Source organism: Cygnus olor, chromosome 2 (assembly GCF_009769625.2).
Source record: "Cygnus olor isolate bCygOlo1 chromosome 2, bCygOlo1.pri.v2, whole genome shotgun sequence".
Classification (NCBI taxonomy): Eukaryota; Metazoa; Chordata; class Aves; order Anseriformes; family Anatidae; genus Cygnus; species Cygnus olor.
Window position 1 is genome coordinate 6994376 of NC_049170.1, and position 13324 is coordinate 7007699.

The following is a 13324-nucleotide window of genomic DNA, read 5'->3' on the forward strand; positions in this document are numbered from 1 at the left end:
GGAAAGGTGAGGAAGGACTACCTAAGAACCGGGCTCACCAAACCTTCAGAGGGACTTGAGGACAGCTGGGCTGCTCTCCCTTTGATACGCTTGAACCCTTCATGTCTAAAAGCACATAAAAGGTCAGCAGATCAGATGAAACGTCTCAAAATCATTCTGAAAACTTGCATCATGGGCACCTTCATCCCATTAGCATGGACATACAGAGAACACCAAAAAAAGGTCTTGCATCATCAGAGAGTCCTGTGCTCAAACTACTTAACCAATCCCAGACTGTAGCATGCTTTAAAGTTATGCTTTCAAATAAGAGAAATACACGTCCTTATAAAAAAAAAAAATCATTAAAAAGTAAATAATTACTGTTGATTCTGATAATATTGTCTGGAGCACAAATAATAGCAGTCACCTTGTTTCTACCATTTTTTTGTTCCTAAATTTTCTAACAATAGTCAGTTTCTAACACTTACATACCATGTTTGAGTAAAAAAAAAAAAAAAAAGTATACAGAAAGTTACGGAAAGGGGATTATCATAGTAACTTTTTCCATCTCAGTGCCAGTTAAAATCTAGCTATTTGTATTCTAGCTTTACAACCTGCACAAACAGTGTAGGACATATGCCTGTAATTCTCCACATGAACAATCTGAATAATCATACATACCTCCAGTCCCAGGTGTGCAGGAAAATCCAGTGTTGCAGGAAGTGCATTCAGTCACAGTTAACTGTTAGGAGCATTTTTTAATTATCTTTAAATCAACAATTATTCCTATAAGATCCCCCAAACATTTTTTAATAAAAAATTAATTTACCACTCACAAATTAATTAGCCTGAGATAAAATTAGTTGCATCTTTTTAAATGAGATTTTGCAACCAAGGTCAAGGGCAGTAGCATCTACTTCAAGTTCTAAAAGCCATTGCTTTTGGATTATGAAGTACTCTCAAATTTATTTTGCCTCAAGGAAATGAAAAATTGCTTCCATTGTGTGATGGAAGAACAGACTTAAGAGAAAATATAGCACTTCAGACTTCAGTGGATAATCAAATTAAAATCACTCAGACGACGTTTTTGAGAGGAGTTTGTTCAATTAGAGACAGACAAGTTTGTGCAGAAACCTAATCATGGCAGTAAGTTTTCGAAACCTGTAGTACTGTTAGGAAATACATCTACCAGTGATAAGAAATGGCTCGACTGCTTCTATTCCTCAGCAACCTTCAAGCCAAATCTGGACCTCTAACATTTTAGGACTAAGGCAAGCCTGCAGCCATACCACTCCAATAGTGCCATCTGCTGCGTATTTTTAAAGCGTACAGGGGTCTGCAGATGCAAGTGTTTAAAGACTGAATGACTGATTTAAACCAGTGTCATGATTTCAATTTTGTGTGTGTATGTGACAAGATTTTTTTTTCTTTTCATTAGCAGCACTTAAACAGGCTAGGGGTACGAAGGAATTTGTTCCATTATGGCGTAAGAAGCCATGGGTAATCAGTTTGCAAGTTTATGTCAGTGGTGTAACAAGGATTAGTTACATCAACTCACCATACATCAAAAACACATCCCTATTTACTTTGTGAGCCTCTGCAAATTAGTCCTGCACCTCATTTTATGAATCATATCCTGGCTGCAACTTATTCACAAAACACACGCACGTATGTATGCACATACACACCTTGAGAGCAAGCAAAGTACGGACTCACAAATACAGACGTACACACGAGCATACCTCCTGAGACTGAATCAAGATGCCATGTTCACAAGCTTCCCCTGAAAAGAAAAAACTGCAACGTGTAAGGGATTGGCTCCGTAACACAAAACTTGTCCTATTCCTGGTTCCACTGATCTAACTATGCCACTTGGACTCATTCGCTTAATTTCACTGGGCTTCTGTTTTCTATTCCCTATTTATATTTTTGCTGTTTACCCATGCAACCTGGGAAGAGACCGCCCTGTATAATGCATTTGTGTAGCCAAGAGCGATGGCCCTTCCACAAGCCTGAGGTGCTGGTATAGTACAAATGATTAAAAATCATAATACTTTCTGATCAGATACAAACTCACACTTTACATGCTCTTCTAATGAGAAGTTAAATGTCTGTCTTTTAAGACAGAGCCTACATGTCACATCAAAGGATGTTACCGCAGTAATTCTGTCTGCAACACACACTCGGTTTGTACAAGTCACTTTCTTAGGAGGGCAGTGAGTCAAACACTGTGCCTGGAATTTTAAAAAGCTTGGGTAACTTTTATGACCATTAATAATGTTTGTATCGAGTACCAGCTCAAACTGTAACGGGGTTAATTAAATCTCCTGCCCCAATGTAAGGAACCAACTGCCTGAAGGTCCAAAGGGGGACTCCATGTGCCACCAAGTCAGAAGACTGAAAAAACAAGGTGACAGAGGTACTTTGTCAGGGTGTTTGTCACTGCTGAAGGCAGGATATCCACGCAGATATACCAGAGCCATGAAACATCAGAACATCTCTTAACACAACGCATGATTTTTCAAGGGTCAAGAGAGACAAGCTAACCTGAGGAGTATCCACAGTGTTTGACAAAGTATTGTGCTTACTTTTGTTTCCCTGGCAAGGTGTTGTGGTTTTAACCCGGCCGGCAGCTAAACACCACACAGCTGTTCGCTCACCCTCCCCCCTCACTCTCTAGGATGGGGGAGAGAAACGAGAAAAACTGAGGCCCGTGGGTTGAGATAGAGACAGTTTATTAGGACAGAAAATATAATAATAATAATAATAATATGTGCAAAACAAGTGATGCACAATGCAATTGCTCACCACCCGTTGACCGATGCCCAGCCTATCCCCGAGCAGCCGCCCCCCCCCCCCCCACCCCGGCTAGCCACCCCTATATATTGTTCAGCATGACATCAGATGGTATGAAATACCCCTTTGGCCAGTTTGGGCCAGCTGTCCTGGGTCTGTCCCCTCCCAGCTCCTGCTGCACCCCTAGCCTGCTCGCTGGCAGGACAGAGCGAGAAGCTGGAGAGTCCTTGGCTTGGTGTAAGCACTGCTCTGCAACAATTAAAACATCAGCATGTTATCAGCGCTCTTCTCATCCTAATCCAAAACATAGCACCCTACCAGCTACTAGGAGGAAAATTAACTCTGTCCTAGCTAAAACCAGGACACAAGGGTAGAACAAGACTGCAGCTGAGGTAGGGAACGTGATTCGCAAGACACAAGCCCTTTGGGAAGGCAGAAGCAATTAATAAGTGAATTAAAGCAGATTTACACATGAGTGTGTTGAGCCGTACCAGAACTCTACGCACATAACTCTGCAGCCAGAGCTTTGTCACCTGTAAACACACAACTTCCAGACAGGTTCCTCAGATCTGTAGATTTCGAGCCCGATTCAGTCAATCATTTATAATGCAAACGAGAGCATAATTTCTGCCAGTAACTGGAAAAATACGGCACACAGGCATTCCTTCCACACACTGCCCTTTCACACTGTTTTTGTGTAATGTTTCTCATTGCAAGGAACCTAGCAGCTGAACAATTATATTGACACTGCTGTTTAACAGCATTATTTTCTCCCATGCGACTCTCTTGGACTCTTGTAACAGCACCAAGTGGACCTATTTCAGGGACAGAAACTTACAGCTGATACTTCAGACAGTCTCAAACTTTAACTGACCTGATCAAAAGCCATGCACTTTTTTAATATAATTATTAGATAACACTGTAACATGTAAGAATTTTTAAAATGTGGCTTACCATGTGTTTGAAGAGTTTATTCAGCTCTCAGTAAAGAAATTATTATTTCTGCAGCTTATTTCATTTTATAGAAATGCAGAAAAACTGAATGAGTGCAAGGGAAGCATTCCTATCTCTGGCTTCCCAGTTTCAAGTGTTGTTGGCACACGCTGTTTTGGCTTTGCACCAGGGAATACTTCAAACACATTCTGAAAAGGGAGCAATAAGAACAAGGTTGTTATTAAGGTTCTCAGTCCAGTCCCCATCCTGTTGCCCAAAAAAGCTGCAACAAGAATGAAGCTGGATGAAAATTAAGGAGGCGAGAGTAGAGGGGAAAAAGGCTCAAAATACAGAAAGAAACCTGAAGAAAGATTTTTTTGCCTGATGGAATTACTGTCATGGGCAGGTCACCACGACAGCACCCCTTTAAGAATTAACATTACTACATAAACCAGTATTATCCGGCCCTCTTTGCACCTGACTGTGTTCAATGAGGTTTTGTATTTCACTGTTTTTTTTGGCAAAGCCTCACGCGCTCACAACCTTAAGTCAACATTAAATCCAACTATCCGGTTATAATCATGAACTCTGTATGCAGGAGCTCAAGACACGCTGCACAAGAACAAGCTGACGGAAATCCACGACTTCAGAGAAGACAGCACAACTTCTGAAAGAAATCACCATACTCAGAAGAGAGTTACCTCTTCATTTAGGAAGATTTCAGATGCTTCATATTTGATTTGCTTTTTCTGCCAGCACAATGAAGGAAGTGGTCTGCTTTTGCATGAGTTTTTCTTCCTTGTGGGAACAGATGGTAAAGGCTTACAAATACATAACTGGTATTTTTTCAGTGACTCATACCTCAGAGCAACAAGCTTCAGATTGTGATAAGCAGCCAACCAAGATGGATGTAAGCTTACTTGAGGAGAAGTATGACCATATAAAACAGAAGCAAAAGCTGCAGTCACACATTATTATATTTAAAACAGGTATGCTTAGATTTATAGGAAACGATGTAAATGTAGATGTAAAAACTTTTACTTTAAATATTGAATAACTTTGTTCTTTTCATTTCAAGAGAGGTACAAAGTGAATTCCTTTTCTGTCATTTCATTGTTTGTTTTTTTTTTTTAATTCATTTCACTAAAAGGCAGTCTTAAACTAAATTAGTTTCACAGCAGTGAAACACTAACATGAATGTGAAACAGATGAACGTATTTGGCATAAGGTTTTACAGATTTTAAGTCAGGAAAGTAAAGTTCTTAATACTGATGCTTACTCTCACAGGAGCCACGTACTTCACATCTATCATCAGTTTCTTTGTGCAATGTACTCGGCAACATTTCTGCTCTCTTGAATGCTTCCTTCAGAACAATCAATGCTGGGCTTCTCTCTCTTTTTCTCTTCTTCTTTACCTACGTAGAGAAATACCTTTTACAAGACTACAAGAAGCAATACCAAATATCAGCCATAAGCTGGGCTTTTGATTTAAAAAAAAAATCCACTAAGTCATAGTGGGTAACTAAGATACAGTCTTTGAAGAAAAGGTTTTTGAAAGCATTTTCACTGCACATAGCTCAGAAAATATGTTTTAAAAAGTAATGAAGTATCAATCATCTACCTGCTATGTCAGACAGCTTTTACAAAACAAATATTTAACTACTTTGAAGTTTTTAGTTAGACTACTCCTTACAATATTGCTCTGATATATTTTCATTCAATTTCTAAGTTAAAGTGATATTAAGAATACTAAGTCCATTAATGAAGTTGTCTTTGAATGTAATATTATGTAATAATGAATGAATGTAATAATAATATGCAAAACCTGCTTCCTTCACCTCCAATATAAGTATTTAGCTCAACAAATGCAGAACTTAGGCTATTTCATTCTTTACATTTTACTCTACATTTTTCAGCAGTTCTTGATTTTTGCGGCCAGACCGTATCATCAAAACAATTGAAAAAAAAAACACATAATGAGCCATAAAACAGATTAACTTCTTCAGTATCATTTCATTCAAATGTCTAGAAATTGTAATGTTAAAAGAATTTAAGCCTCTGTGAGGAAGAAAAGGATATGAATATACAGGGTTATTTTTATCAGGTATGAGAAGGCAACTAACTTGAGGACAGAACAGGCCATCTAGTCAACTATTGCAACAACATAAACCAGGTAAAGAAAGGAAGCAGAGGTCTGTATTTAGGTGAAATTCAGACGAAACTTCACATATAACGAATGTAGCCAATTTTTTAAATTTTTTTTTCCAGTACAGCAATAGAAGATTAAAGAAAGATAAAGCAGGGCTGTACGGTTTCTAAGAAGTTTAAAATTTAGAAGTTCACATACATGTTTTCATGTATATACACATAACTCAAAACATTCACAAAAACACAACCCTCTGCATTGAACTTTTAAGCAGGCCATGAGGAAAGGATTAATGTTGCTGTTAGAAGCAGCTGATTGTTGTTGTTGTTATGCTGAGTTCTCTGTGTCCTGAAAGGTAATCTTAAACATTCCTATGGTTTGGAATTTGGAAAAACCTATTACATAGCCCAGCACTTTGAAGCTGTTACATGCATCGGTTTCCAAGAGCATGTCAAGCAGCAACAAACAGCACACATCGAGGCAGCATATTGCCCTCTGCTCCTTCAGTTACAAGCTTGAACAGAGCTGTTCAGAAGTAATGTGAGTTACTAACTGATATGCCACCTGAAAACAACTTTCTTCTGTTCCTTCCCCAAAACACACAGCCACATTCGCACTTCTGCCTGTTCCTGATTATTTGAGAAAAAAAAGCTGACAAGACTTGAAACTCCCCAGGTAGGGGATGATACAGCAGTGCATTCATTATTCATTGGCTGCAAAGCAGAAAAGCAGTGTTTACTGTAGGAATTAAAATAGCATTCAGAGCACGCAGTGGCAACAGAGTAAACAGTGGGCCTCTGGCTGCAGAAATCTCCTCCAAGAATTTCCCAAGCTAACTTGAAGCAAGATCAACTTTTGTTACTTCACAACCGTAAAAGCACCTATGATGACAGCACATGGAAAAGGCCACAAGGTAGACAACCCTGCAACAAGGCTATTATGTGCAATTTAAAAAATAATCCATCTTTTCAAATGACCAAAGATCTGATTCAAGCTTTCTTTAGAAGTTCAGAGTGCTGAATGTTTGTTAATTCAACAGAGAACTGCAACATTCCTATCAGAGCTCATTGCTCAATTTTGTGTGCCACTCCTGTAGCCAAGGAATCAAATCAAACCTGAACCGAAAACCAGTTCAGGCTATTTGACTTGGACTGATGCATTACCCTGAACTCTCTGATCAGCTCGAGCCAGCCTGGAATTCTTCCAATGACCAGTTCAAATGGTTTGAGATAAAACCTGATGTTGCCTATCAATGCCAGTTCATCCAGGAGTGTAGTTATATCCACTAAAAATGCGCAAAGCTGCATCCCTTCAGTCTCTCCATTCCTCCTTTCTCTCGCCTTTTCTCTCACATGTGAAGAACAAACCCAGCTTTGTAGGCTGGTGCTACACTGTGCTCTTCTGCAGACTTTAGAAGGATCTCCTTTGCAAGTGAACTTTTTGCAGCCCCCAAGCTGAGCTTTATTTCCTGGGAAAAGTCCAGTTGTAACGTTGATTCTCACTGTTCCACGAGAGAACACTGTGTGATCTTATCTCTAAGAATGGTTTCACCCTAGGAAATTCTGTGAGCATATTTCACGGTATAGACATGTGCAGAGACACATCCATACCCTACTCTGCGTGTCCTTTCATCTCTTCTCTCCTGGTGGCACTGCAGGAGAAGGGAAGACGTGGGCTCACGTGGTTCTCACTGCCAAGAGCCACCAAAGCAGCTCGTATTGGATCAACCTTACTCGGCCAGCTGAGGGAGCAGAAAAAATTCTATGAAACTGTGCCGATGTCACTGCTTGAGCAGTGGGAGCCAAAGACAGTGACGGAAGCCCCTCCTCAGCTGAAGCCCTGTTGTACAGGGCCATTTACTGCCAGTATATCAACTGGGTCTGACATCTTCAAATAGGTCCTTGTAAAACGGTATGAAAGGCAGCTATAAGGTTTTTTGTGTGCGCATGCATTTTTTAAGGCAAGATCCTATTCAAACTAGCTTCGTTTCAAATTCAAGGTGACAATTCTTTTGAACAGCTCTTCAGCTCTCCTGTTTCAAAATACACTCACCACTCTGCTTTTTTCACTTCAATATGCTTTATAATTCATTTTGCAACAGACACAGTTCCTGTAACTCAACACTGTGAATAAGGTCAGCATTCTCTTACTCCTACTCCTACTTTAAACTATATTTATAGTAACTGAAGTGTATTTCATTAGCACTTACAATGACAACAGTGCTGTTTGCTTATCTTTAGTATAATGGTTCAGCTTCTATTCATTTTCAAGGCACAGGCCAGTCATGTTCAGGAATCTGATGGCTGCTGCATGTAATTAAGGTAGCATTAGCATTTCTATCCTTAATATCTTATACATTTCTAACAGTAACTTTCATACTGCATGAGAAATTAAGCCATAGAGATGGAAAACAATGTAATTAAAAAATAAAATACACACCTATGTGCTAATAATCCCTTGTTCAGAAAAAGAAGAAAATTTCAGATTATTTTTAGGTTGTGAATACAAGCCTCAAGCAGTATCAAATTAAACATTTTTCTCTCTCACATCACAGTACCTATCAACACACTGAGCAAGCCCCTGTTCACCTTAAGAATTTTTGCTTACAAGCAGTTAATTACTAAAAGTCAATTCTCAATCTGTGCTGTTAATGAGTCTTAGAGTAGCGCTTAGATCAATATTGACTTGATAAATCTCCATTATCTTTTGACCGATCCTATCATAGCATTTATGTCCTCAAAACTGAACGTGAAATACTTCTACTCCGTAATCTGGCATCAAACGAACTTGTACTACTCTCAGTCAAAGATGGAAAGAGTACTGATAAACGCAGCTGAAGAGCTTTAACAGAGTAGCGTATGCTACAGAAACTAGACCCTTAATTTCTGCCACAATAATAAATTGCATACATGCAATTCTCTTGCAGGTACACAGGAATCTGTTCTCCCAGAATCGATGGTCAGCACTGTTTTAATTAATAAAAAAGTTAGAAAATCGAAGTCATTTACAGAACATGTTCCCGTCAGAAAGGTCAGACTGGAGGTGACCAGCAATGGCAACGTGCAAGACAACTCACCATGGCGCACTCACCTGGGAATTCACCGCCTGGCACAAGCCCCTTGTCAAGAAGTTCCCTGGGATCCTTCCCGCTGCAGGAACGGACCATGCAGTTTTGACAACCGGAGACTGATTTCAAAGGAAAACGGCCCACTGCAGCACCAGGAATTAGAAGGTGCGAGTGAACTATCCGTGCTCAGTCAGCTGGGAAGTTCGAGCATGTCGAACGGTTTCAGCAAAGAGAACGGCAGCAACGTTTCAGAAAGCTGCCAAAAGCCTCCTCTGAAATCAGCCGCTTCGGCAGTTTGGATGCAGCAATACATTTCCTCTACAAAATGCACGCCAGCTTGCCACAAACTAGACTTTTACCCTTTCCCCAATAAGAAAGCACCCAGAATTTCCGAAGCAGCAAGGAGGCTTGGGTTGTATGTCTCACGATGAAGATCTTCAGTAACACCTAAAATTTAGTCAAAAAAAAAAAAAAGAGGTAAACTTAAAACAGCAAAACAGTCTTCCTAGTTGCCCTGATCAACCTCCTGAAAGCCTAATACTTGTATTACTCAAGGAAGATCTTCTCTAAGTAATCTGTTGCTTTACAGCCCAATATAAAGTGAGATTTTGTAACGAAGATCCTGGACTGCAACAGAAACTCACTTTGGCTGCTATTCCAGATATAGGAGCAATCTTCTGTTTGTTTGTTTCCTTCTCTATTTTCAGGTTACTTGTTTTAGAAACTAAAATTTTATCACAACAGCATTTGAAATACCTGAAAGAGCTAGAGCAAAGATTAGCAAAACTGCTAATGAAGCAACTTGGCTAAATTTCAATGCGGTACAATTTGACTAGACAAATAAGTAATGAAGCAGTATTGAAGGTGATTCATACAGTAAACATGATTTGATAATTATCTTTCCTTTTGGAATGTTGAAAAGATATTCATGATACTTTCCAATGTATTTTTAAATTCAATGAATAAAACCTTTGCTCATTTCTATTGTTGTTTTAATGGGATATAGTAAATGGCACCTGTTCCCTACATATAAATCCTATAAAAACATACTGCTGCTTCCATTCCACCCCAGAATTTCATTAAAAAAAACAAAACTCTGAAATAGTTATTTAATTCCCCAATACCCTATAGCAACGTACCTTCCTGACCAGAAATATAACGCACCTTGCTGCTGCTACAGCTGTATGCACTCAAAGGGAATATAACCATTTCACCTACACAAATATAACTGCAGCAAAACAACTTCTTATGGATAACTGCAACAGTGGCACAACCATACCACAAATCCATGCCTTTTTTTTTTTTAAAGGAAATTATTTCTGGTCTCCCCTTCCTGCAAGACCTTTATCAAAGGAGACTCTGTCCCAGGTGCTTTCCAATGACAAAAACCACATGCTACATATCACCCACTTCTGGAGGCAAGTGTTAGGACAGGTCTCTTTGTCAAATGTAGATTTCAGGAAAACTGAAGACTTGAGATGCCTCCTTCTTTCATGAGGACTGATTTTGAACTATACCCCTGGCAGCCACTGGCTCTTCTAAACTATTCCACATCTACCAGAGCCCTAAGAGGACAGCAAAACAAGGATCAGGTGGATGGCCCACAAACTTCATGACCCTACAAACAGTCTGCTGGTACCTATCTCCCCTTACCACCACTGCCTCAAAATCACACCATCCACAGACAAGAAAAATGAACAATATAAAAAAAAATGCCAAAGTTGCTTAGCTGTAGTTTATGTCCTTCCAGACACAAACTCTTCTAGGCAAGAAACAAACTATCCTCTTACAACACATCTTGGAAATAGAGTTAATACCTATGTGCTAAAATCTTTTCAGAGGCAGCAGTGTTATCCACTTGTAGGAGAAACTACCATTTTCTATCCATCCAACACAACTTCAAATCACTTAAATTTTATAAAATTCCACTGGCTTTTATTGTGCTTCATGCAGGATACTACATCTGGAGATGTTTGCACACAACCATCACAGCCTATGCTTCCACTGCAGGAGATTCATAGCCATAAGTGTACAATCAGAGAATGGTTTGGGTTGGAAGGCACCTCAAAGTCCAGCTGGTTCCAACCCCCTGCCATGGGCAGGGCCCCCTCCCACCAGCCCAGGCTGCCCCCAGCCCCATCCAGCCTGGCCTTGGGCACTGCCACGGATGGGGCAGCCACAGCTCCTCTGGGCAGCCTGGGACAGGGCCTCACCTCCCTCTGAGTGAAGAATTTCTTCCTAATTTCTAATCTAAATCTCCCGTTTCTTACTTTAAAGCCATTTCCCCTTGTCCTATCACCACACCCCCTGACCAAGAGTCCCTCCCCAGCTCTCCTGCAGCCCCCTTTAGGCCCTGGCAGGCCGCTGTGAGGTCTCCCCGGAGCCTTCTCCTCTCCAGGCTGAACAACCCCAACTCCCTCAGCCTGGCTCCACAGCAGAGGGGCTCCAGCCTCTGAGCATCCTCGTGGCCTCCTCTGGACTCTCTCCTTCTGGTGCTGGGGGCTCCTGAGCTGGATGTGATCCATGTAAGAATACTGCAGTACCATGGCACACAGTACTACAGTATTTTGTAAGAGCACTGAAAATTAAAGAATATCATAGAATATAATGCTGTTCTAACCCCTCTTGCCAAGCCTCATTTTTTCTGTGCCACTCAACACAATTCCAGACCTAAATTCTCTCATGTCCCACACTGATCCAGCCAACATCAGTAGACAGGCAGGTAACTGTCTCCTGTAAGTGACCATTCGTAAGATAAAGGCAAAAGAATATCGAGGGTCCTTAACAAAATTCTCCAAAGATATACTTCAATAGCTTTTACTGATCTTCTTGTTCAGGACTAGCTTAGTAATGTACTTTGAGATGCCATGCTGAAAAGCACCAGCTATTACTTATAGTGATGAGTATGCTCCAGTAACTCCTGAAGAATTTTTCATTCATATATAGTAAAAGCAGCAGACTGGAGACATCAGTTTGGTAGAAGCATTCATTGTGATTTTTCAATGTTTTCAATTTTTTTTTTTGATGTTTTCAATAAACTGGCTTGCCACAGACTGGTTTCCAGCTCAGATACTGATTCCTGTTTCAGTGTAGGCATGAAACATCAATAAGCAATCATAAACACTTAAAGAAACAAACTAAAACAACAACAAAAAACAGTACTTAGAGTACTTAAAGAAAGATCAGAAAGAAAAAGAAAAAAAAAAAGATAAAACAGATATGAATAACAGGTATAGGTATAACAGGGATGAAATACTAAATAACCAGACATAAGAAAGTACCTGAGAGAAATATCAAGGGACAATGAATTTTTTGAACTATGTGATACACATTAGCTTTCTATTTACCTGACTTGCTGATTACAGAGTATATTGATTTGTACTGCAGCCTTTCATTACACTGGAGTGTTATTTTTGTTGCATCTCCAAGTCCGTAGACCATAAGAGAATCACATAAAGCTAAAGGAATAACTGAAAAAAATCCCATGCTAGCAAGAAGCCACTAGAAAAACTATTAAAAATTTAATTTAAGATCATTTTGGCTAGGTACTTGCAGTAAAATAATTGAAAACATTTCAGTGAATGCAACTTAAACTTTTAAATGAGTATCACAGAAATTTTAAAACCTTATCTAGCCACTTACCTACTCTATAAACCCGTTTGACTAAACTAGTGATATTATTTTTTGCAGATACTTTTACATTGTTTTTAAGGTGCTTTGAATTAGTTATCTTAATTAAACATGGACCTTGAATACCTTGATTTAAAACTCGGTGAAAGTTTATGCACAGACTAAGTAACTCAATCCTTTGTAGGCACTTTCATGCAAACACTTCACCCTTTCCTGAGTCTTCTCCAGCAAACTAGCTTGCTTGGTACTAGCTGGAGCTTAATTAGGAAGGGCATTCTGCCTCTGGAGAAGTCTTTCAATTTAATTCCTAAGGACATTATGGAAGATAAATTTCAATGAATTTTCATTTGTTAGTGGAGTATTTTTAGTTCTGAGAAAAGTTGTTATATTTCAGGAGACTAAAATATTACACAGGTACATTGCCTGAGGAGAATTCTACTTTTTTTTTTTTTTTTTCTCTAAAGCAGCCTTAGTATAAATGAAAAAAAGGACACATTTCATGAGAAAAATGGAAAACTTCAAATATTAGAAAGTCCCAATTCTCAAGTGCACCTGATTTGCAAAACCCTTTTTTGTTTGGAGCTTCTTTATGTTTGGAGATCATGGGGGAGTAACTACCATCACTGTGTTACTCTGCTTTAGCAGAATTTCAAGCACTGAACTCAAGACTGTCATAAAAGCAAGTTCAGTAACAATACCCGTATTTCACCCATGGGCAAACTTGAATGATTTATGCACATGGGGGAGCCTGGAATCCTGAAATTCTAGTTCAG

The 13324-nt window shown here is 39.5% G+C and overlaps 1 protein-coding gene across 1 annotated transcript; it reads left to right on the forward strand.

Moving 5' to 3' along the window:
* Positions 1–3852: 3852 nt before the first annotated feature.
* Positions 3853–9901, forward strand: C2H9orf152 (chromosome 2 C9orf152 homolog). Its single transcript, XM_040549565.1, has 2 exons — positions 3853–4697; positions 8781–9901. Exons 1-2 carry the CDS (start codon positions 4469–4471, stop codon positions 9350–9352), a joined length of 801 nt encoding a protein of 266 aa, XP_040405499.1. The 5' UTR covers positions 3853–4468; the 3' UTR covers positions 9353–9901.
* The last annotated feature ends 3423 nt before the right edge of the window (positions 9902–13324 follow it).